Raw genomic sequence first — 25,795 nt, 5'->3', positions numbered from 1 at the left:
TAATAGAACATTTTAATTGACAGTAAAAGGTATAAACAAAGATGGAACATATAGATAGGTAGGAGAGTAATTTATAGATTTATAATTTGTAATTTATAAATTTGTAATTTACAGATAATAGTTTGGCAGATCATTTAGGATATGGAACCTAAATAGTTCAAAACTCATTTGCTTCTGAAATAAGTAATACCATCTTTAATTTGGCTGATCAAGTTCACTGAAACCTACAATGTGTTTTCCCAGTCAACATATGTCTTAACGCATCTTTCACATCTCTGTTTCGTAGGGTATATATAAAGGGATTTATCAATGGAGTGACAATCGCATACCACATAGACACCATTTTATCCATCTCAACTGAGTAGCGTGCAGAGGGTCTAACGTACATGACACTAACTGTAACATAAAATAAACTGACTATCAAGAGGTGGGACGTACAAGTAGAGAAGGCTTTTTGTCTTCCAGTAGCAGAAGAGATGCTCAGTATAGTTAGTATGATGTAGAAGTATGACACCATTGTCAAGCTGAATGAACTTATTACTATTGCTACTGCTAATATAAAGTTTATCAACTCAATGATCTTTGTATCAGTACAAGAGAGTCTTAGCAAGGGGTCGGCATCACAAAAGAAGTGATTGAGGACACTGGGGCCACAGAAGGATAACCTAAACATCAGTGTTACTGGGAATAGCATAGTCAGAAAACCTACCAACCAACAGGTAGAAGCTAATTTGCAGCAGACTTCACTGTTCAAAATCATTGCATAACGTAAGGGATTGCATATAGCTAGGTAACGATCAAAAGCCATGGCAGCAAGAAGAAGACATTCCGTAGACCCTAGAGAAAAGAAGAAATACAATTGGATGATGCAGCTGGTGACAGAAATGGATTTGCTATGTGTGAGAAGGCCTGCCAGCATCTTGGGTGTAACTACCGTTGTGTACCACACTTCCAAGAATGCCAAATTACTGATGAAGAAGTACATAGGCTTGTGTAGATGCCAATCCAATCCCACTGTCAAAATAATCAGAAAGTTGGCCAACAGGGTCAAGGTGTAGATTAAGGAAAAGATGACAAAGAGCAGAACTTCCAACTTTCGGGTACTGGGAAATCCAAGCAGTAGGAGATGGGTCAAGTCTGTGTGATTTTTGAGGTTCCATGGTTGATTCATGGCCTACCTATTGATATAACAAGCACAGATTAATAGCAGTGAAACAAGGAATCTGAAAATCTCCATCTCTGTATTGCAGTTCATGCTGTTGAAAGAGAATGATGATATTCGAGGAAAGCAAAGCCCATGGTACAGTGTTGGTTCATCATGTTTTCTATGTTAAATGAATGAATGGATGAATGTTGTTATATGTTTTTAATGTGCTTTCCCAACCCACAAGAAAGTGGTCAAATTAAATTATTGTTGATATAGATAGTGTATTCACTCTGCTGCTCCCCAGTATCTCTCCACTCTCGTCTCTCCCTACGCCCCCCCCCCCCCGCGAGTACTCCGTTCTGCAGATAAATCTCTCTTATCCATCCCCTTCTCCTCTACTGCTAATTCTAGACTCTGTTCCTTTTGCCTTGCTGCACCCCACGCTTGGAATAGACTTCCAGAGCCTGTGCGTATAGCCCCGTCTTTGGCCGTCTTCAAGTCCAAACTTAAAGCCCCCACCTCTTTACCACTGCTTTTGACTCCTAACCACTACTCACTTGCCCTGTCCTTCAACCTCATCTATTACTCCCTTACCCTTAATTGTTCTGTCTGTTTACCTGTCTTATCTAGATTGTAAGCTCTTTGAGCAGGGACTGTCTTTTTTGTGTATGGTGTACAGCACTGCGTATACCTTGTAGCGCTATAGAAATGATAAATAGTAGTAGTAGTAGCCACTGAAATGTAAGCAAATATAGTATAAATGAACAACTACCAAATAAGGGAGCAAAAATGTCAAAACATTTGATCCAAAATACTAATTTTTGCTTTAACAGACTGAGGGAAATTATGATCAGCCCACAACAAAAATTAGAAATTAAACGAGACCTAAGGTTTCCATAGAGCACCTACGGACATAGCTCATAGCGCCAACCAGGAGTCCATTCTTATCACTGTTCTCAGAAAGCACAAAGAAAAGAGAGCAGAGGAAAAAAAAAACTCTAGAGAAAAAACCTACTGCTAAAAACAAGCAAATTGCACTTGTTGGGGCTATGAACCAACATAAATCATCACTATTGCACTGTGATTGTTGTTGTTCACCCCTGAAGCAGATTTATATCAAATCATGAATTCATATTGGATGAATGGATGAAACTGCAAAGCTAAGGGCCCTGTTTACCAAGGCACGTTAGCATTTTCAACACGCCTACAATTAGCGCGTGTGCTAACCGTGTAGGCGTCTATAGGGAAATTGGAGGCGTGTACAAGGTTAACGCACATACATGGTTAACACGTGTTAAAAACTCTAGCGCACCTTAGTAAACAGAGCCCTATGAGTTAAATGCATGTGATTTTATGGATTTGTGAAATGTGAATGCTTAGTAGTGAGAAAACCATAAAAGTGAAAAAGCCGCTGGAGTTCCAATATTAGTGGTTAGTTATCAACTTGGGCCTCCAGTTTCTACTGCAAGGACTGTAAAACTTCATTGATGAACTCAATTACCTTAAAGAGAGGGAAAGACTTCAGAAGCTCAGACCTGGGGGCTCATTTTCAAAAGAGAAAAAAAAACCCATCTAGAAAATGACATACATCAGCATTTGGATATTTTTCTCACCAAAATACTTCCAAATCAGCATTTTTGAAACCAATTTTTTTTTAGATATTCTTTATGCAGTTTGTCTGCAGTATGTCCAAATCTCAAGGGGTCATCCTGGGGGAGGGGGTGTTAAGGGTGGGATTTTGGTGCTCCTAAAGCTTGGATGTTTTTCATTCATAATGGAATGAAACAAAAATGTCCATGGCTAAAACTAAGATGTTTTCAGCTAGACCTGTTTTTAGAATGAATAAGTCACAACAAAGTGCCCTAAATGATCAAATGACCACACCCTAGTGGTCGGTGACCCCCCACCCACCCACCCTCAAAATGTAAAAGGAACAGTACATAATAGCCTCTAAGACAGCTTCAGAGGTTATGGCCAGTTCTACTACAGCAGCAAGCAAGTCCCTGGAGTAGCCTAGTGGTCAGGGCAGTGCACTGTGAAGAAGGAGACCCAGGCCCATAATCCATTCTAAATGTTCCACTTCTGGTGGAAAGTGTGAGCCCTTCAAAAATCACCAAAAACCTACTGTTTATTTTCACGACTCGATTTTTGGACGTTTTCAGCATAACGTCCACAGTCAGACTTAGGCGTCATATCGAAAATGCCCCTCCACATGTCCCCACTTTTGATACAGGACTGAAGCTGAGAAGACTTCCTCACAAGTCCAAAAAGCCTCTCTCTCTCATTTTTTTTAAATTGTTATTTCTCGCTATTTTTCACTACCTAAATTATATCACACGCCAAGCACCACTCCAGATAAGTAACCTTTTTCCAAAATCAATGCTGATATAATTTAAGTCGTGACAAATAGCGAGAAATAACAATTACAAAATAAAAAGGATAGAGGTGTTTTGGACTTAGGAAGAAGTCTGCTCGGCTTCAATCCTATATCAAACGTGGGGACAGATAGTCTGAGCTTCTGAAGACTTTTCCTCTTTTTTTTAAGGTAATTGAGTTCATCAGTGAAGTGTTATAGTCCTTGCAGTAGAAACAGTATAATTTAATACATCTTCCATTGTTGGTAGATTGGAGACGTACTTCTTTATAACATGGGTGTTCAAACCCAGGTGAAGATCAAGCTATTTCTGCTAGTATATATCTATGCTGATTCCACTCTTTATAGCTCTCTCTAACGATCTATTTGGTCTTTTACTAAGGCGCTGGCGTTTTTAGCACGCGTTAAAAATAGGTGTACGCCAAACTCGAATGGCGCCAATGTAACCTGTCTATTGCAAGAATCAGAAATATCTTTGGACAGTTAAGACCCAGAATCAGTAGATAAACCACACGCATATTTTCTTCAGCAAAACACTTATGTTGATCCTCTTTATGGGCCAATATCTCAGAATCTGGAGTTCTACCCCTCGTATAGAGAGGTCCAGCATTCAAATTATCGACATATGAATGTAGCAGCTCTGAAGAATATCTATACATTTAGAATGGTTTTTATAAGGAAGGTGCTACATGGAGCCTTGTGCTGCTCAACATTTGAATTCTAAATTAATTCTCATGATGATGGTTAGTTATATAAGAATATCCCATTGGGTGATTATTTTGATTGCATTAATAACCAGCACCGCAGGAGATAGGATGTATTTTATTTATATAAAACAAGTCTAAAATGGTACATGAGGATGTATTATCTATCTGTCTGTATGTCTATCCTATTGCACCATTTTAGAGCTGTTATGTAGACATATTTATATATCTATATCTGTGGTAGTGTGGGTACTGTAGCTGGGTCCCCCTTCCAGGACCCAGCCGGGCTCAACCCTGCTTAGCTGCCTTCTTCACCCGACTGTTGCCTCGCTCCACACCACCTTGGCCTGCTCTGGGAACTCAGCGCCAGACCCCCCCCCCCCCCCCGAGAGCTTGCAGGACTTCCTCCTCTCTCTATTGTTTCCACAGAGGCTCAATCAAGGCAAAACCTTTATAAAAAAAAAAAAACACCTTTATTTTCTTGCTTCCATTCAGCATAGACACAAAAGGAAAACACCTTACTCTCAGGTTGTTAAGGTTTGCTGCCAAAGTCTCATTCAGGGTTTTAAACAGTCCATATAACTTCACTTTAGCCAAAATTACTTCTTTTAGGGAACAGTACATTATCAGAAAGAAAACACAATAGCTTGGTAGGTTGCAGGCCCAGACCTTTTCAGTATGAAACACTTTACATAGTCTTTTTACAGCACAGCTACACAGCTTTGGTCCCACCTGGTTCAGACTGGGGTTTCAATTGTGCCCAGCCCTCTTTCTCTCCCAGGGGCTGCACCTGTTTCCTCTTTAGTAGAGATCTCTCCCAGCGCCTCAGTCTCTCTCCTCTGGTCTTCCACCAGTCTCTCCAAGGCACAGCTAACCACCCTCTTACAGCAGCTTTTTGGGTTTGAGCCAGAGCTCCAATCTCCATCTGTTCCTCCTCTAGTCCTTCAGTAACCTCCATTTTATCCTCCTCTTCAACTTCCCCCGCCCCCAACCTCTCCAGCTGGCACTCATCACCTTCCTCAGAGACCATTTCCCAATCTTCTATCTCCTCCCCTAACTCTTGCACAGCCGGGTGGGGCAGAGAGGGATTCTGGGACTGGTAGTTCCTCCTCTTCTTCCTTAACCCGGCCAACCTCTCTGCCTCCGGTAGTGCAGTTTTCTGAATGTGGGTGTTGTGCACATGAAGTCTGCCCCGTTGCTGCCTGCACCCCCCTTCTGCGTGCCTTCCTGGATCCCCTTTCACCTACCCTCTCACAGTACTTGTATTGGACATGCACTGGACCATTTCTCCAGCATGTCTGGAAAAAAGAGGGCTTTTTTGGGGCCTGGAAATGGATATGCGGCAAAATGAAAACCAGCGTGCATCTATTTATGGCCTGAGCCCTTAACACCACCCATTCACTTTATCCAAACGGTAATCATCCAGTGCATGTCAACTACTGATTACCACTGAGAATGCCCCCATGGTAGAAAGTAGAAAATTATTTTCTACTGTTTGTTTTCAGTACACGCCAAATTCAGAATTACCGCCCAGACCACACGGTAACTGGGCGGTAATGCTGATTTGCTGCATGCTGGATGTGCGTAGGCCCTTACATACCTTTGTAAAAGGGCTTCTGAATTATTTGTTGAGTGAAGAAATATATTTCTCCAGTTAATTTTAAATTTACTCCTTATTAGCTTCTTTGCATGCCCTAGTATTTTTGGAAAGAGTAAACAAGCGATTCATGTCTACCCATTCCACTCTACTCATTATTTTATAAACCTCTATCATATCTCCCCTCAGTCGACTCTTCTCCAGGTTGAAGAGCCCTAGCCGCTTTAGCCTTTCCTCATAGGGAAGTCGTTCCATCGACATTATGATTTCATTTATGAGCAGCGGGGCAAGTTCAGCAGTATTTGCAGATAACCTGCAAAAATGTAAAAACACAATATTCATGCACTCCTTCCGATGGTAGTAATCTGGGTTGAAGGCTCCTTTATAACTTAGAGGGAATATTTACTATAAGCCTAGGGTAATATTTGGGGTTCCGTATGGATCTGGGAGACAGGGAGTAATAAGGTGTGACAGGATCTAGGAGTAGGAAGGGGATCAAAAAAACTTTTTTCAACTGTTGTATTAGTTTATTAAACCCCTCCCCCCCCCCCCCCCCCCCCCCCCCACTGCCTTTTACAAAGCCATGCTAGTGGCTGTCGGCTGCCGGTGCAGTAATATAGTCACAGCCCATTCAAAATGAATGAACTATGTCAGCATTGCCGTTCGGCAGCCACTAGCGTGGCTTTGTAAAAGGGGAGTAGGATGGGTGTTCTTTACACAAATAAAGATCACTATTTTCATGTGTGGAGGTTTTCTAATAGGATTTCTACAATGTAAATAGCCCATTAGCACATATGTTATAGTATTATAATGATACATTTTTATTTTTATTTTTTTGTTCAGATACTGTAGAAAAAATCTGTATTTTGGTGCCACCCATGTCCCATAAGAACATAAGAGTAGCCATAATGGGTCAGACCAATGGTTCATCTAGCCCAGTATCCTGTTTCCAATAGTGGCTAAGCCAGGTCTCAAGTACCTGGCAGAAACCCAAATCATGGCAACACTCCATGCTACCAATCTCACGCCAAGCAGTTGCTTCCCCATGTCTATCTCAATAGCAGGCTATGACCTTTTCCTCCAGGAATGTGTCCAAACCTTTTTTTTAAACCCAGATACGCTAACCGCTGTTACTATATCTTCCGTCAAAGAGTTCCAGAGCTTAACTTTCCATTGAGTGAAAAAATATTTCCACCTATTTGTTTTAAAAGTATTTCCATGTAACTTCTTCGAGTGTCCCCTAGTCTTTGTACTTCTGGAACAAGTAAAAAATCAATTTACTTCTCCTTGTTCTACACCACTCAGGATTTTGCAGACCTCAATCATATTTCCCTTCATCCATCTCTTTTCCAAGATGAAAAACCCTAACCTCTTTAGCCTCTCCTCGTCTGAGAGGCGTTCCATCCCCTTTATCATTTTGGTTGCTCTTCTTTGAACCTTTTCTAATTCTGCTATATCTTTTTTGAGATACGGTGACCAGAACTGAACGCAGTACTGAAGGTGAGGTTGCACCATGGAGCAATGCAAAGGAATTATAGTATGTTTGGTCTTATTCACTATCCCTTTCCTAATAATTCCTAGCATCCTGTTTGCTCTTTTGGCCACCACCACACATTGAACAGACGATTTCAGTGTATTATCAACATCTAGATCTTTTTTCTTGGTTGCTGACCCCCCAAGGTGGACTCTAGCATTGGATAACAATGATTTGGATTATTCTTTCCAAATGTGCATCACCTTGCATTTGTCCACATTAAATTTCAGCTGCCAGTCTTCCAATTTCCCAAGGTCTTCCTGCCATATTTCACAGTCTGCATGTGTTTTAACAACCTTGAATAGTTTTGTGTCATCTTCAGATTTAATCACCTCACTCGACGTTCTGATTTTCATATCGTTTATAAATATGTTAAACAGCACTGGACCCAGTACAGATCCCTTCATCACTCCATTGTTCACCCTCCTCCATTGAGAGAAATGACCATTTAACCCTACCCTGTGTTTTCTGTCCAATAACCATTTCGTAATCCACACCAGAACCTTGCCTCCTATTCTGCAACTCTTTAATTTTCTCAGGAGTCTCTCATGAGGAACTATATCAAAAGTTATCTGAAAATCTAGATACACTGTATCAACTGGCTCACCTAAAACATGCCCAGTTAAAATCTGGACAAACTGTGGAGCAAAACACCCAAAACTGGGGTGTCAAAAATTACAACTTGGATGGTTTTGAGAGAAAAACATCCTTCTGCCACCTTATGATGCTTTTTGAATGTTTTTTTGTTGTTGTCGTTATTTTGAAAATGAGCCCCATAACATATAAAAGGTGTGCTATGTTCTACAAAGATCATTTACGGTCTTGTCCTCAAGGAATGTACATGCTAAGCAGTTCACACTGTGAGTTCTAGAGATTTGGCAAACACCCATTCGGTTAGATATTCTTTCCAGTGGGAGAAATCCCCGCAGCAGTCAGCTTTTTTGACAACATTGACCATAGTAGGCAGAATCAGGCCTCAGAATTCAGTTCTAGAAATTATCTAGGCATTGTCACAGAATATCCAGGTCTCTGGTGGTTCCCAGATATTATATAAGTACAACTAACACTCATTGATCTACCTAAATAGTTAATCATGGTTAGTTGGGATGACTTTTTGTGAAGTCCACTAAAGCAAAAAATCAATAGAGTGTGGAAATGTAAAATCGCTAGATTCTTCACTCCAAAAAAAATTCCCACCAAATGAAAATGTCTTATACACAAATGTAGTTCTGCGTAAGGCAAGGGGCAAACTTAATGCAATCCCCTAAAATTCTGGAAGGAAAAAGGCTTCATAGAGCTCCTAGATCACAACAATCCAACAATTCATTTTCATTTGGTGGGAATTATTGGTGAAGTCCAACATGCCCAATTAGCTATCCAAGCACCAACATACTGTGACCTGGTTTGGCCACTGTCTGGAAAACGGGATACTGGGCTAGATGGGCCTTTGGTGTGAATTTAAACATGCGTGGGATAAACATAAAGGAATCCTGTGCAGAAGAAAGGGATCCTCAGGAGCTTAGCCTAGAATGGGTGGCAGAGCTGGTGGTTGGGAGGCGGGGCTAGTGCTGGGCAGACTTATACGGTCTGTGCCGGGGCTGGTGGTTGGGCGGTGGGGATAGTGCTGGGCAGACTTATACGGTCTGTGCCAGAGCCGGTGGTGGGAGGTAGGGATAGTGCTGGGCAGATTTATACGGTCTGTGCCAGAGCTGGTGGTGGGAGGCAGGGTTGGTGGTTGGGAGGCGGGGATAGGGCTGGCCAGACTTATACGGTCTGTGCCAGAGCTGGTGGTGGGAGGCGGGACTGGTAGTTGGGAGGCGAGGATAGTGCTGGGCAGACTTGTACGATCTGTGCCAGAGCTGGTGGTGGGAGGCGGGACTGGTAGTTGGGAGGCGAGGATAGTGCTGGGCAGACTTATACAGTCTGTGCCAGAGCTGGAGGTGGGAGGCGGGGTTTGTGGTTGGGAGGCGGGGATAGGGCTGGCCAGACTTATACGGTCTGTGCCCTGAAGAGGACAGTACAAATAAAAAAGTAACACATATTAATTTATCTTCTTGGGCAGGCTGGATGGACCGTGCAGGTCTTCTTCTGCCGTCATCTACTATGTTACTGTGTTACTATGACCTAGTATGGCTACTTTTATGTTCTTATGAATATCAGTGATGCCTGGATAACTTCCAGGTCTCAGCTTCTACTGCTACACTAGTGCTATTCATCAGCACAATCCTTAAAAATCTACTTCTGGGCTGACTACTGACACTTAACCAAGCAAGAGCTTCCCCTGCCTGGTTACATCACTTTGAATATCAATCCAATTATTTTTTGATAATAATAGTGAAATGTTAAGTACATTTGGCAAATCTGAGTTGATCCTCCAAGGAGCACCAAAGGGAAGTGCATGTTTATATTTTCACTCTCACTTTTGGCCATGAGTTGGCGTCTTCCAAGAGGTGATGGAGTGTTGCAGTCTTTCAGAAGGTTAGTCCTTTGATAATTTGTTCCTAGAGAATACATGTTTTCAGAGAAAGGTCTCATAAACCATTATCCATTTCAATCTTCACCTCTCTCTGCACATCCCACCCACACTTCCATAGATGCCACTTCTTGGTGGAATCTGTTTGACTCGAAGTTTTCTTGCTAAAGTTTGGGAGAAATACTGGAGCAAGGAAACAGCAAAAACATGTTTTGACTCCAAAGAACATGTACAAAGTTCCTCCAAAATGAAGAGTTTGGAAGAATATAGTCCATGTAGAAGTAATATTTGTAGGCAAATCAATTTTTTGGTCAAACCATTCAGGATGACAGGTTCCCTTTTCTTGTTAGTATTGACTTTTATTTCGTTCCTGAAATAATGCAAATGTTCATCGTTTTGGAATGCTGCTTTCAGGTCTGCCTCCTTCGATAAATCCCAAAGAATCTCGAAGAAAATTGACATTGATAAGCTTTGATTGAAAAGTAAACTTGATTTAAGCTTGCACTTGGTGAGTAGACATAAACACGAATAATATTTGTGGTTTACTATGTTGTCGCATATCAAAACATTTATGATCAATGTGTTTTTTGAGGCAGACTCAACTGTTTAATAAGGTCAAGTATGTGGTTATGTTACCTCTGTTACAAAGATTATATTACCATAGTTCCTTGATTCTAAGACACACACTTTTACTCATTCTAAAGCGCATGGAAAGTAGGTGTGGCTTATATTTGATTTCATCTTATAATCGTGGACAAATATTATAAATCACGCTGCCTTGGGTCACCTAAATGGAAAGCTACAGTATTTGGTACACTCCTTAACAAAATACCCTGCTTCTTATACTGGTACCATATTTTTCACTTTTGCAAGATAGGAACATCTCTTTGATAAAAAATACCTAGGTGTCTAGGTTAGGTTACAGAATACAAGCATAACTGGTTATAGATATAACATTTAGGGACTCATACTTACACCAGTCATAGAGCTGGTCTGAACCCTTAAGTGCAGCAGGGGTGCATGTAACTTACAATATTCTATAAATTGAAGCCCCAGATTCAGCTGAGGATGAATAATGGGGCTGAACAGAACATCTTAGCTTTATGCTGTGGTAGCTCTTGCTGGTAGTTGTTGGCTAATTCGGAAGGAGTACTGAGGGTAGGAATACATCTGTGCTTCCTTGGCTTGCATTGGCAGCCGTTGCCCACCTTCTCTCTGTGTTTGGAGTGCTTGGGATTTTGGCATTAGGGTGGGTGATTTGCTGCTACTGGCAGAATTGGGTATATGAGCCCCATTTTGTCCAACCTAGGTAGGTTTCTTGCAGATTAATTGTAGCTCAGGAGGACCGACAGCTTTCTCACATTATTGCTACGGGAGCATTATGATAACTACAAAACCTTCTCTTTAATCTTTATTATCTATGCTTCACTAGTACTTTCAAATAATCAACATGTTTTTAGGACTCAAACGAAACATTGGGGGCCCTTTTACAAATGGCCATAGCATGAGGGACAGTCCAGCGTTAAAATGTGCAAATCCCATTTGTTAACACATTTTAATAAAAGAGCCCTTCGTTTTGTGATTTCTGACGAACAGCTTTGCAGCTTTTTGTTTAATAATACTGGGTTGGAACTTATTATTATTGTTTTTGTACTATTTTTATATACAGTATTTATAATATATTTTTATTTATTATTTGAATGATTTTATATTTATTTGTGTGTTTTGCAGTGTTGTAAAATGCACCAGATAGTCCTTCACGGACACCTCACGCCTGGACTAGAATTCCCGAGCTTGTACGTCTAGCCCCGTCCATGGCCGTTTTCAAATCCAGGCTAAAAGCCCACCTCTTTAACGCTGCTTTTGACTCCTAACCACTACTCACTTGCCCTGTACCCTTTTATCCCCCACCTCTTTAATTCCCTTACCTCTTAGTTGTTCTGTCTGTTTGCCTGTCCTATTTAGATTATAAGCTCTTTGAGCAGGGACTGTCTTTTTCTTGTTTGGTGTACAGCACTGCGTATGCCTTGTAGCACTATAGAAGTGATAAGTAGTAGTAGAGAAAACCACTCATAAGACTAGAAGTACTGATTCAAAGACTTCTTATTCAGACATCAGTCTTACATTAATCCTCAGTTACTTTTGATGTTCTTCAAAAGAAGGTATAACAGAAAACAATCTTCTACGTAGTGCAGTCCATTATTTCATGATATCACCTTTTTTTTTCTATTGTATTACTTTCCTCTAGGCATCAAGGTCAAAGCAGGCATGGAGATGGGAAATCAGAGTACAGTGAGTTACTTCATTATTCAAGGATTCGCTCTTCGCTCTAGACTACAAGTATCATTATTACTTACAATCATTCTAATAATTTACATATCATCACTAGTGTTCAACATTATCATTATATTAATAGTATATCTAGACCATAGACTGCATACACCGATGTATGTGCTCCTTAGTAACTTGGCCTTTCAGGACATCTGGTTTATTTCCTCCACTGTTCTAAAAATGCTGATCTGCCTTGCAGAAGGTAATAATATTATATTCTTCACCGGCTGCATTCTCCAAATGTATTTCTACTTGTCCCTAGGTAGCACAGAATTCCTTCTTTTGGGTGCCATGTCAGTAGATCGTTATGTAGCCATTTGTCACCCGCTACACTACAATGTCATAATGACACAAAGGCGCTGCATCCAATTCGCATTGGGTTGTTGGATCGGGGGGTTTTCATGCTTTCTTATTCCTGTGTCATTGATTCCTATGATACCATTCTGCGGTTCCAATAGCATCAACCATTTTTTCTGTGACTACTCTGCAGTGATTAAGCTCATGTGTTCCACCTCCCGGTGGTTTGAACTCCTGTTTTCCAGCATTGCTTCCACTGTAATCCTAAGCTCCTTACTTATAACTGTTATCTCTTATGCTTATATTATCACTTCTATTCTAAGGATCCCTTCAGCCTCAGGGAGGAGAAAGGCATTCTCCACATGTGCCTCGCACTTTACAGTTGTGAGTATAATCTATGGAAGCTGCATTTTCATCTATGTGAGACCACCACAGAGCTCATTATTGGATCTCACCAAAGTGGTGGCCATCTTGAATAGTGTGATAACTCCTCTCCTAAATCCATTAATCTATACTCTAAGGAACAATAACATCAAGGTTATCTTGAGAGAAACAGTGACAAAGATATTCTTAAAGATGCAAGAAAACTTATTGATTACAACCAAGAAGACAGCATGGAACTAGAGACACAGGTCGAAGGACAACTTATCATGAATGGTTAGAGGTGTTATGTCAGCAACTGAGTTGAATGAAAATAATCATTCTAATAAGTTGAAATGCCTTCTTGATGTATTGGTCCACATCATGTCAAATAGTCCATTTCATAGACTTGAAGGCAAAGATGTGATTGAACTAGTCAAGAAAGTTTTTTTGCTCCATCACAAGAAGGAGTACGACCCAACAGCACCGTAGGACGTGTCTATGGGGGGTGGATAGAGAGCTAAATAAGTGGTGGGATAAAAGAGGCAGTTAGTACGGTACCATCTAGCTGTGTGGACAGGGAAAATTTGAATGTAGTTGCTGATGTTGTATTACTGCTATTGTTTAAAGTTATGTAAAATAAAGTTACAGCCAATCTTTTTGCCACTTGTATAAGTTGGAATGCAATGGAAGGAGGCAAATGGGATATGAGCGTGCCAATGTTATACATTTTTACTGTACACTGTTGTGATCTTGTGCCTAAGCCTAGCAGATCCCAGTACTGTGTGAGAGAGAAAAGTAGAACCCTCATTAACCAAGGAGTAGACAAAAGTCCAAGGGTACCTAAATGATCACCTCACTGTCATACCCAAGTTACTCCTAGAAACTCTAGACCCACTTCCAAATAGCTTTTTTTTGTTTGTTTGTTACATTTGTACCCCGCGCTTTCCCACTCATGACAGGCTCAGTGTGGCTTACATGGGGCAATGGAGGGTTAAGTGACTTGCCCAGAGTCACAAGGAGCTGCCTGTGCCTGAAGTGGGAATTGAACTCAGTTTCTCAGTTCCCCAGGACCAGCGTCCACCACCCTAACCACTAGGCCACACCTCCACTGTTGCTACTATTTGAGATTCTACATGGGATGTTGCTATTCCACTAGCAACATTCCATGTAGAAGTCGGCCCTTGCAGATCACCAATGTGGCCGCGCAGGCTTCTGCTTCTGTGAGTCTGACGTCCTGCACGTACGTGCAGGACGTCAGACTCACAGAAACAGAAGCCTGCGCAGCCTTCTACATGGAATGTTGCTAGTGGAATATGTAGAATCTCAAAGAGTAGCAACATTCCATGTAGAATCTCCAATAGTATCTATTTTATTTTTGTTACATTTGTACCCTGTGCTTTCCCACTCATGGCAGGCTCAATGCGGCTTACATGGGGCAATGGAGGGTTAAGTGACTTGCCCAGAGTCACAAGGAGCTGCCTGTGCCGGGAATCGAACTCAGTTCCTCAGTTCCCCAAGACCAAAGTCCACCACCCTAACCACTAGGCCACTCCTCCACTCCAAGCACCTCATAAAAACACATCATCTGTGCAAGAATTCCATGATCCTGGCAGTGCACCTATATTTAGGCACCAAATTTATTTAAAAAAAAAATGTAGGGTCTATTTTATAAAATACGAGTATAACAGGCCTATATTTAGGCATGAGAACTTACACCAACTATAGAAGTAGTTAAACGGTCACATCTAAATTGTTAAAAGAAATGTGCAACTTATAATATTCTATAATTTACATATATAACTTTGCTCCCCACCTAAAATCCAACTAGATTTTTTTTCCCCATCCTATTCTCCATTTTCTTCTCTTACATAAGGGCTCAATAAATCAAAGGTGCCAGATCACTAAGATGCCAATAAATTGCACTCTGGTGCCTAGGATTTCATACCCCCAAATCTATTTTTTATTTTGCTTCTTTTCCAATGGTACCTCACAAACTGTGTCTTCTAGCCAGTGGCGTTCCTAGGGGGGTTGGCACCCGGGGCGGATCGCCGATGCACCCCGCCCTCCCCCGGGTACAGCTCCCCCCCCCCCCCGATGCAGCGTGGATCCCCCCCCCCCCGGCGAAAGGACACCCCCGGGAAGGAACCACCCCGCCGGGTGGACGCCACCGGGGGGGGGGGGGGGTGCCGCGCGCCTGTCCTCCGTTGTTCCATGCTTCTTCTCTGCCCCGGAACAGGAAATAACCTGTTCCGGGGCAGAGAAGAAGCATGGAACAACGGAGGACAGGCGTGCGTGGCACCCCCCCCCCCCCCCCCGGCGGCGTGCACCCAGGGCGGACCGCATCCACCGCCCCCCCCCCCCTAGGAACGCCACTGCTTCTAGCCCTTCACTGCAATTTGTCTCTCTATAAACTTGAGCCACACGGTGCAGGAAGTTCAGTAAGTCTTACTCTTTCAGGTCTCATGGGACTTGAAACCGTGAGACTTCCTGAACTTCCTACATCACGTGGCTCCAGTTTATGGAGAGTCAAATCATGGTGCAGAGCTGAGAGACACAGCTGAGTGAATATCAAAGATAAAACAGTAGGTAGCAGATTCCCAAGTGCGTAAGTTGCTTGGAAGTGACTGCTATGAGGATGAGAGCAAGAGAGAAATATGGTGAAAGGCTGGTGGGGTGGGGTGGGGGAGGAGATATGAGACACTAGGTGAAGGCTAGGGGACTTAGGAGAGAGGCTGGGACATTTGAGAAGACTGAGTCAAGACTGAGGGGTATGACAGAAAGAGAGATTGAGTGAAGGCTGGTGTATGAGAGAGAGACAGACTGGGTGAAAACTTGCAGGAGGGAAGTATGAGAGAATGAGACTGGATGAAGTTGGGGGCAGGTGTATGAGTAGAGAGAGAGACTGGTGAGGACCAATCCATGATGATATGTGAAACATACAGGCAATTTCCTCTTTGCTTCACCTATCAAGGAGGTGCTGTCTCACAGTTGACAGCATGCTTTGGAAAGGCAGAGGCACCTTAAGTATCTTTGCTCATAGACAAGAATAGGATAAATGTCTTGCCTGTGATTAAATCAGTTTCTAGAAGAGCTATTGATGATAAGTGAGGGAATTCCTGCCCTCCTTCCATCCCCTCCCCTTCCCTCCCACCCAAAAAATATATTACAGTGTTGGAGGGTTGAGGAAGAGTGGAGATATGATCGAGGTCTATAAAATAATGAGTGGAGTGGAATGAGTAGACGTGAATCGCTTGTTTACTCTTTCTAAACATTTTAGGACTAGGGGGCACTCAACGAAGCTACAAAGTAGTACATTTTAAACAAATCAGAAAAAATATTTCTTCACTCAATGTGTGATTAAACTCTGGAATTTGTTGCCAGATGATGTAGTAAAAGCAGTTAGCTTAGCGGGGTTTAAAAAAAGGTTTGGATAGCTTCCTAAAAGAAAAGTTCATATGCCATTATTAAAATGGACTTGGGGGAATCAATTGCTTATTTCTAGGATAAGCTGCATAAAATGTATTGTACTGTTTGGGGATCTTGCCAGGTACTTGTAACCTGGATTGGCCACTGTTGGAAACAGGATGCTGGGCTTGATGGACTTTCGGTTTGTCCCAGTAGGGCAATACTTATGTTTACATATTCGCACAGCACCAATTTTGGTCATGAGTTTTCTGCTCTAAGATCCTATGAGGGAATGGAGTGTTGTAGTTTTTTTTTTAAGAAGGCTTTTCATAATTGCTTCCTAATGAATACCAGCTCCCTGGACATTATCTTGTACTTTGTTGTGTGAAGAAATTCACCACTAAAATAAGATATTGTATTTAAAGCAAGAACATCTGGTAACTGTGTATATTAAAATGTATTTATCATGCTTGTTTTGTTTTCCTATGGGACAGTGTAGGGACATGCAAAGAATATTTAGATGAAGCACTCTGGGATGATCTTAGTCTCACATCCCCACTACTTGGGCCAATCCGAGTTCTCACCCCTCCCAGATATTCTGTCAGACAATGAAACACAAGTGCTAAATACAATAACAATGAAGCTTTCTTATTTACAAGAAAATGCTGTAACCAAAAATAAAAAAAAATGGAAATAACCAAGAGTTAAAGGTCATGAATAAAAGCTAAGTAAGCTTAGAATGAACTTTAAACACTTTCGAATGAACACTTATCAGAAACTAATTGGGTCAATACTCTCTAAGGCTCACAATCAGGTCATCTGTTTATTACCCAATAGCAAGTATCTTTCCCTCAGGAACGACGGGATCAGAAAGTGGTGCTGAGCTGACTGGGCACGTTCTGAAGTGTTCCAGTAGATGAACTGTAGAGATAAGTTCAGAGGAGGTCATAAGAGAGATATAGATATAACATAGTAGATGACGGCAGAAAAAGACCTGCACGGTCCATCCAGTCTGCCCAAGAAATGTGCCACTTTTTTGTGTATACCTTACCTTGATTTGTACCTGTCATTTTCAGGGCACAGACCGTACAAGTCTGCCCAGCACTATCCCCGCCTCCCACCATCGGCTCTGGCACAGACCATATAAGTCTGCCCAGCACTATCCCCGCCTCCCAACCACCAGCCTCGCCTCCCACTACCGGCTCTGTTATCCAATCTTGGCTAAGCTCCTGAGGATCCATTTCTTCTGAACAGGATTCCTTTATGTTTATCCCACACATGTTTGAATTCTGTTACCGTTTTCATCAACACCACCTCCTGCGGGAGGGCATTCCAAGCATCCACCACTCTCTCCGTGAAAAAATACTTCCTGACATTTTTCTTGAGTCTGCCCCCCTTCAATCTCATTTCATGTCCTCTCGTTCTACCGCCTTCGTATCTCCGGAAAAGGTTCGTTTGCGGATTAATACCTTTCAAATATTTGAACGTCTGTATCATATCACCCCTGTTTCTCCTTTCCTCCAGGGTATACATGTTCAGGTCAGCAAGTCTCTCCTCGTACGTCTTGTAACGCAAATCCCATACCATTCTCGTAGCTTTTCTTTGCACCGCTTCGATTCTTTTTACATCCTTAGCAAGATACGGCCTCCAAAACTGAACACAATACTGCAGATGGGGCCTCACCAACAGGGGCATCAACACTCCCTTTCTTCTGCTGGTCACACTTCTCTCTATACAGCCCAACAACCTTCTAGATACAGCCACCACCTTGTCACACTGTTTCGTCACCTTCAAATCCTCAGATACTATCACCCCAAGATCCCTCTCCCCGTTCGTACCTATCAGACTCTCTTGATACATTTTATGCCCTTTTTAACCTGCTTCTTAAGGAGAGCAAGTGAAATAGTGTTAGTGCTCAAGATAGAAGAGGAAGGGAAATAAAAAATGAATGATAAGGGTTATGGACTGATTCTCAGTGAAGGATGCAAACAGGTCCTGTTTGCATAATACACAATAAATATTTATCAGATGAATGAGGTCTAAGAACCAAGCTAGCTTGGATGATTTGGTTATCAAACATCTAGCTGGGAGACATTCATCCCAGTGATTTTGAAGCTGAATTTGACCTGGAAAGTTAATGCTAGGCCATGTCCAGGCAGCAGCTTTGAATATCCAGGCAATCAGCAGGCTTGGAAGTTATGTGGTTGCCAGTGGTTACTACAGAGGTTGATAAGACTGGTGAACCACATAAAGCAAAGAAAACAAAGCTAGAAATTAAATTATTAGGTGGGTCCCTCCTGCCCAGTTAGGTATGGGGGAACTAGCACTGAATATTGACAGTGCCCAAAAATGTTCTGGGTCTGCCCTGACTCCCAGACTGTCCTGGCATTGCCGTGATTCTGCCAGGGAGGTCAGGGTCAATATTGAATTGCATTACCTGCTTAAACCGTACTGAATATTAACTTCTGGGACTTTGTGCCCTTGAGAAGTAGAAGGAGTAGAATTGAGAAGATCCGAGTTCACGTAAGACAAGAAAATGGAGTGTAGGATTGGTAGAAAGGGATGTGGGAGCAGTTGTAATCAGTACCCAAGGAAATAGATGGTGCTGGAGAATTAATTCAACATTTAGCTTGTTTTGCCCAACAGGTTACAAAACATATTCTCTGCGGTAACGTAAAATTTTCAGTCATTTTATTTTGTGAGATTTTATCCAAGGCTTATGGTCTTCATTATGATAAATATAAGACAAGACACAACATGTTTTGTTAAAAAGATCTGTCCATTCCTTAGGCTAAAGTGGGTATGTCATTTTAACGAATTCTTTACAAGTTGTATTAGCTTTTATTGAATCAACTTAACAATTGTCCAAAAACATTCATCTACAGTAGAGATTATGACCATAACATTTTAAGTTTTCAGAATGAATCACTGTAGAGGTTTAACAGATTGTGTTATCTTTCACATGGATATTGTCTTACCTACTGTAGATTGCTCTCAGGATGCAATATTCATAAACATATAGAAATCCAGTTTAGGATGGGCTGGAAAGAGCTTCGACAAAAACTCCAGTAATTTGGAACGTGAGGACAATGCCGGGCAGGCTTTTATGGTCTGTGTCCTGCAAATGATAAGATGGATTTGGACAGGCTGGAGTGAGCTTTGATGGCAACTTGAGTAATTGGTACATAAGGACAGAGCCGGGTGGACGTCTACAGTCTATATCCCAGAAACACCAAAGAAGGACCATGATCAAGTATATATTTTATTTATTTATTTATTTGTTTGTTACATTTGTATCCCACATTTTCCCACCTATTTGCAGGCTCAATGTGGCTTACAGAGTACCATAATGGTGTTCGCCAGTTCCGGTATGAACAAATACAAGGTGTTATTGCATTAGAATAGGGTTCATGTATGGTTGATATAATGGGGAGCTTAGGGAGGAAGGGGGAAATTGGGTGTGTCCAATACGATCTTTGTTTTGTTGTGTTGCAGATACTCAAGTCTTTTATGTTGGATCGGTGGGATATGTCTTCCAGAACAGGTTTGTTTTTAGTTCTTTCTGGAAATTGCGGTGGTCGAACGTTGTTTTTACTGTTTTTGGCAGAGCGTTCCATAGTTGTGCGCTTAAATAGGAAAAGCTGGATGCATACGTTGATTTGTATTTGAGGCCTTTGCTCCTTGGGTAGTAAAGATTTAGGTATGTTCGCGCTGATCTTGTTGTGTTTCTGGTTGGTAGGTCTATGAGGTCTACCATGTAGCCTGGGGCATTGCCGTAGATAATTTTATGAACCAGAATGCAGATTTTGAAAGTTATACGTTCTTTGATTGGGAGCCAATGCAGTTTTTCTCGGAGGGGTTTGGCACTTTCAAAACACGTTTTTCCAAATATAAGCCTGGCTGCTGTATTTTGAGCAGTCCGAAGTTTCTTTATAATTTGTTCTTTGCAACCTGCATAGATTCCATGGAATAATCATGTTTATTGTTGATTTAATGTTGAATTGTTGGGATACTGGCTGGACCGTTCAGGTCTTTATCTGCCGTTACTTATTATGTTACTATGTAAATAGGATGTTCTTGAGAATAATGTATCTTATAGAAAGCAAAAATCATTTAACTTCGCTCTTTCCCTGACTAACTAAGGGTCCCTTTTACAAAGGCAAGCTAGCGTTATTAGCGAATGCCAGAAATAAGCATGCGCTAAACATTAGAGACACCCATCTATTCCTATGTAAAACACGTATGATCCATATAACATTGAGATATAATTCCTTGCACTTTCTGCATAACTTATCTGTCAACAGACCCAGCCTTATTCATAGTTTCCTTCAAAACATTTATGACTTTCTTGTTCCTCAGTGTATAGATAAAGGGATTCAGGAAAGGTGTTATCACGCTGTTCAGCAGAGCCACCCCTTTCGTAAGATCCAATGAGGAGCTCTCAGCTGGCCTCACGTAAATGAAGATACAGCTGCCAAAGACGATGGTAACTACGGTAAAGTGGGAGGCACACGTGGAGAATGCTTTTCTTCTCCCCGTGGCAGAAGGGATTCTCAAAATTGTGATCACAATATAAACATATGAGACGATGGTTAAAAGTAAGGTGCTCAGGATCACAAGGGAAGCAATGCCAAAAAACATCAGTTCAACTTTCTGGGTCTCGGAGCATGCAAGACGAACTAAAGCGGAGTTATCACAAAAAAAATGGTTGATGGCATTGGGGCCGCAAAACGTTAACCGGAGCACCATGAATGTGGGCAAAATAAAATCTAGAAACCCTCCGATCCAGCAGCCCAACATCATCAGGACACAGCTTTTCTGATTCATAATGTTGTTGTAGCGCAATGGCTGGCAGATGGCAACGTAACGGTCAACCGACATGATGGCTACCATAAAAAACTCCATGCTGCCCATGGCTAAGTAGAAATACATTTGCAGAATGCAGCCACTAAAAGAAATAGCCTTATCCTCGGTCACAAGGTTAACCAGCATTTTGGGGACAGTGGATGAAATGAACCAAATGTCCAGAAAGGCCAAATTACTCAGGAAGAAATACATGGGTGTATGAAATCTGTAGTCCAACAATGTCAGAGCAATAATAACAAGGTTCCCAAAAAGAGACAGCAGGTAGATGAGAAGGAAGAGCGCAAACGTCGCTAGCTGTAGATGAGGGCCGAGGGTAAATCCAACGATAACGAACTCGGTCACTCTAGTTTGATTTCCTGGCCCCATACTTACTGCTCTTCTTCATACCTATTAAAAACAAAAGCAGAAAGTACTGATTTGCTGAGTTTTATTCAAACCACAATCACTACAGAGGTTGATAAGACCGGTGGACCACATAAAGCAAAGAAAACGAAGCTAGAAATTAAATTATTATTAATTTTGTTTTAAAGTGGCTTGTTCATATAAAGAGAATTTGACAAAGATCTAGATACTAGTCATTGGAAGGGATTGTCTGTGCCCAATTTTAGGGGGTGGGATATGAATGGGGAGGTGTTAAATGGAGGAGAGTATAGTGTTTCCACATCAGCTCTGCTCCTCTAATCTCATTCTTCAATCAGCCTATCCAAGAGAAGCACTTAAGAACATCAACTCCTGGTGCCGTGTCCACCTCTTCCTAGTACCCAGCTCTGAAGGAAGGCTTTATCTACCCATAGTGGGGGGAAGGAATGAGGAGGGATGATGGGTGAGATGGGAATGGATGGTCTTGAACTGCTCACCCAACATACATTCCTAGTGTACCCACCTCAGACGTCCCCTTTCCATTGCTCCAGATACTCTCCTCAGAACAGACCCCTCCACCCACACTAATGCTGTGTACACAACATCCGCCTTCTTAGTCCTGACACAAACAGTCACCCCACCTCACGTACCCTCATTGCCATAGACACACCATTTACATTATTGGATTGCCAATTAGCACCAATAATTAAATTTTCACAACCGATTATCTGTGCTCATTGGTTCATTATGGGGTTATTTTACTAAGGTGCGCCAAAAAATGGCCTCCACTGGTGTAGGTGTGTTTATTGGATGCACGCAGGTCCATTTTTCAGCACGCCTGCAAAACAGGCCTTTTTTCCCAAAAATGGACGTGCGGCAAAATAAAAACCAGAGCATGTCCATTTTTGGCCTGAGACCTTACCGCCACCCATTGACTTAGTGGTAAGGTCTCACTTGTTAACTGGGTGACAATCGTCAGCATGTGTACATTGCCAATTACTGCCCAGTTAGCGCCACACAGTAGAAATAGAAATTATTTTCTGCCGCGCGTTTTGGGCATGCATCAAAATTAGAATTACAACCCAGGGCACATGGTAGCCGGGCAGTAGCTCTAATTTGATATGCAATGTATACGCATAGGTGCTTACCCTGCTCATTTTCGAAGGAGATCGCCGGCCATCTTCCGACACAAATCGAGAGATGGCTGGCCATCTCCTGAACCCGGCCAAATCGGTATAATTGAAAGCGAATTTTGGCCGGCTTCTACTGCTTTCCGTCGCAGAGCTGGCCAAAGTTAAAGGGGGCATTTCGGCAGGGTATGGAAGGCGGGACAGGGACGTGGTTACGAGATGGCCGGCTTCGGCGGATAATGGAAAAAAGAAGGCCGGCTCTAATGAGCACTTGGCAGGCTTCACTTGGTCCATTTATTTTTAGGACCAAGCCTCCAAAAAGTGCCACAAATGACCAGAAGACCACCGGATGGAATAGGGGATCACCTCCCCTTACTCCCCCAGTGGTCACCGACCCCCTCCCACCCCAAAAAAATTAAAAATTATTTTTTACAGCCTCTATGCCAGCCTGAAATGTCATACCCAGCTCCATCACAGCAGTATGCAGGTCCCTGGAACAGTTTTTAGTGGGTGCAGTGCACTTCAGGCAGGTGGATCCAGGCCCACCCCCCCCCCTACCTGTTACACTTGTGGTGGTAAATGTTGAGCCCTCCAACCCCCCCCCCAAACCCACTGTACCCACATGTAGGTGCCCCCCTTCACCCATAAGGGCTATGGTAATGGTGTATAGTTGTGGGGAGTGGGTTTTTGGGAGGATTTGCGGGGCTCAGCACACAAGGTAAGGGAGCTATGCACCTGGGAGCAATTTTTGAAGTCCATTGCAGTGCCCCCTAGGGTGCCCGGTTGGTGTCCTGGCATGTGAGGGGGCCCAGTGCACTACAAATGCTGGCTCCTCCCACGACCAAATGCCTTGGATTTGGCCGGGTTTGAGATGGCCGCCATTAGTTTCCATTATCGGCAAAAACCAATGGCAGTGATCTCTAATGCCGGCCAATTTGGCCAGCCCCAACTGTATTATCGAAATGAAAGATGGCCGGCCATCTTGTTTCGATAATACGGTTGAGTATGCTGCTTTCTGGGGCCAACCTTAGAGATGTCTGCCCATATAGATGGCCAGCCCCGTTCGATTATGCCCCTCCACATGCCTTAGTAAAAGGCCCCCTATGTAATTAAATTGTACACACTAATTGGGTGTGCCATTTTTATTGCCATATATAGAATTGAGGGGGTGGTGCACACTGTTGAAGAAGCATGAACATTCGTAACCACATTCTTTATGGACCAAAAAAAAAACCCTAAAAAAAAGATGAACATTTTCCACTTGCCCATCCCTAGTCTCCACAGTATCCCCAGCTTTAATCAGTCCAGCGAGCAGAACCTGCCCTTGGAAACTGGCTGGTGGCAAATCCAAAGGAGAGACAGCCCTAGGCCTGAAGAAAGTTTATCTGAAACCCGCGGCGTTGGGCGCTTTGTTATATCTACAGGGAAGAGCAGTCTTTTCTCCATGACAATTGAGCGATATTATCATCGGAGCCCTTAGCGTTTGGTTTTACGACCAGCGCAGGGCTCAGTTGGTTATTTGCAGTGCATTTATATTATTTGCACAAGTGGGGCACAGTTTCACTATATAGTAACATAGTAGATGACGGCAGAAAAAGACCTGCATGGTCCATCCAGTCTGCCCAACAAAATAAACTCATATGTGCTACTTTTCGTGTATACCTTACCTTGATTTGTATCTGGATAGAAATTAACTAAGAAGAGGGACAATTATTTTACACTATTCCTCCAGAGATATATAACAAAAAATAAATAAGAATAGATCTATATTTTTATATCTGAAATTTCTATTTATTTTTATTATATTTGTACCACGCACTTTCCCACTCATGGCAGGCTCAATGCGGCGGGCAATGGAGGGTTAAGTGACTTGCCCAGAGTCACAAGGAGCTGCCTGTGCTGGGAATCGAACTCAGTTCCTCAGTTCCCCAGGACCAAAGTCCACCACCCTAACCACTAGGCCACTCCTCCACTCTTTATTACTTCAGTGTTTCTATCTAACTCATGTGAATGTTATCAAGCATTTCTTATGCATATACAAATTATTCTCCACAATACAATGGTAGATCCGTAGGCAAATAACAATTATTAATAAATCTTAAACCTAAATAGTTGTTATTTGCCTACGGATCTACCATTGTATTGTGGAGAATAATTTGTATATGCATAAGAAATGCTTGATAACATTCACATGAGTTAGATAGAAACACTATAGTAATAAATAGAAATTTCAGATATAAAAATATAGATCTATTCTTATTTATTTTTTCTTGATTAGTATCCGCCATTTTCACGGCACAGACCGTAGACGTCTGCCCAACACTAGCCCCACCCCCCACCACCGGCTCTGTCACCCAACCTCCCCTAAGCTTGCACATAAAAAATTACCACTGTGAGTGAGAGGCCCAATGAATGAAGTGCAATGTTTTACCCGTGACCACCACGTGGGTGTTTAATTTTCTGAGGATGCTCCTCTCCTTTCCATATATTTGGTACTCTCTCCTGGTTATGGATGTTCTACATCGTGAAACTCGGCACCACCACTGACACATTGAGTTGGTCATTGCTACCTGATCGTCCTAGTTCTTGTCAATCATTTAGGGGACCTTTTACAAAGAGGGGCATAATCGAACGGGGCGCCATGTTTTCATGAGGGCATCCTCGCAGGACGGCCCTGTAAAGGGGCGGGGCAACCCGTATTATCAAAACAAGATGGGCGACCTTAGAGATGGTCGTCCTTAGGTCATTTTTGATTTGGTCTTTTTTGAGATGGTCATCCCCGGTTTTCAGCGATAATGGAAACCGAGGATGCCCATCTCTGAAACGACCAAATCCAAGCCATTTGGTCATGGGAGAAGCCAGCATTCGTAGTGCATTGGTCCCCCTGACATGCCAGGACACCAACCGGGCACCCTAGGGGGCACTGCAGTGGACTTCAGAAAAAGATCCCAGGTGCATAGCTCCCTTACCTTGGGTGCTTTGCCCCCCAACCCCCCCCAAAACCCAAAACCCACAACTGTACACCACTCTCATAGCCCTAAGTGGTGAAGGGGGTACCTACATGTGGGTACAGTGGGTTTCCGGTGGGTTTTGGAGGGATCACATTTACTACCACAAGTTTAACAGGTGGGGGATGGACCTGGGTCCGCCTGCCTGAAGTACACTGCACCCACTACAACTGCTCCAGGTACCTGCATACTGCTGTGATGGACCT

The 25,795-nt window shown here is 42.5% G+C and overlaps 3 protein-coding genes across 3 annotated transcripts; 1 reads left to right on the top strand and 2 right to left on the bottom strand.

The window, feature by feature from the left end:
- Nucleotides 1-214: 214 nt before the first annotated feature.
- LOC115457103 (olfactory receptor 6F1-like) lies at nt 215-1,171 on the bottom strand. The gene has a single exon (XM_030186527.1). It carries the CDS (start codon nt 1,169-1,171, stop codon nt 215-217), a length of 957 nt encoding a protein of 318 aa, XP_030042387.1.
- A 10,926-nt stretch (nt 1,172-12,097) lies between these two features.
- LOC115457102 (olfactory receptor 6M1-like) lies at nt 12,098-13,081 on the top strand. Its single transcript, XM_030186526.1, has one exon. It carries the CDS (start codon nt 12,098-12,100, stop codon nt 13,079-13,081), a length of 984 nt encoding a protein of 327 aa, XP_030042386.1.
- Nucleotides 13,082-15,224: 2,143 nt separating this feature from the next.
- LOC115457101 (olfactory receptor 6F1-like) lies at nt 15,225-21,457 on the bottom strand. Its single transcript, XM_030186525.1, has 3 exons — nt 20,567-21,457; nt 19,725-19,773; nt 15,225-15,364 (listed from the first exon to the last, which is right to left on the bottom strand). Exons 1-3 carry the CDS (start codon nt 21,455-21,457, stop codon nt 15,225-15,227), a joined length of 1,080 nt encoding a protein of 359 aa, XP_030042385.1.
- Nucleotides 21,458-25,795: the final 4,338 nt, after the last annotated feature.

The sequence above is a fragment of the Microcaecilia unicolor genome, chromosome 14 (assembly GCF_901765095.1).
Source record: "Microcaecilia unicolor chromosome 14, aMicUni1.1, whole genome shotgun sequence".
Taxonomy (NCBI): Eukaryota; Metazoa; Chordata; class Amphibia; order Gymnophiona; family Siphonopidae; genus Microcaecilia; species Microcaecilia unicolor.
Note: the sequence above shows the minus strand (reverse complement) of the source record. Positions and strands in the feature narration are given on the sequence as shown.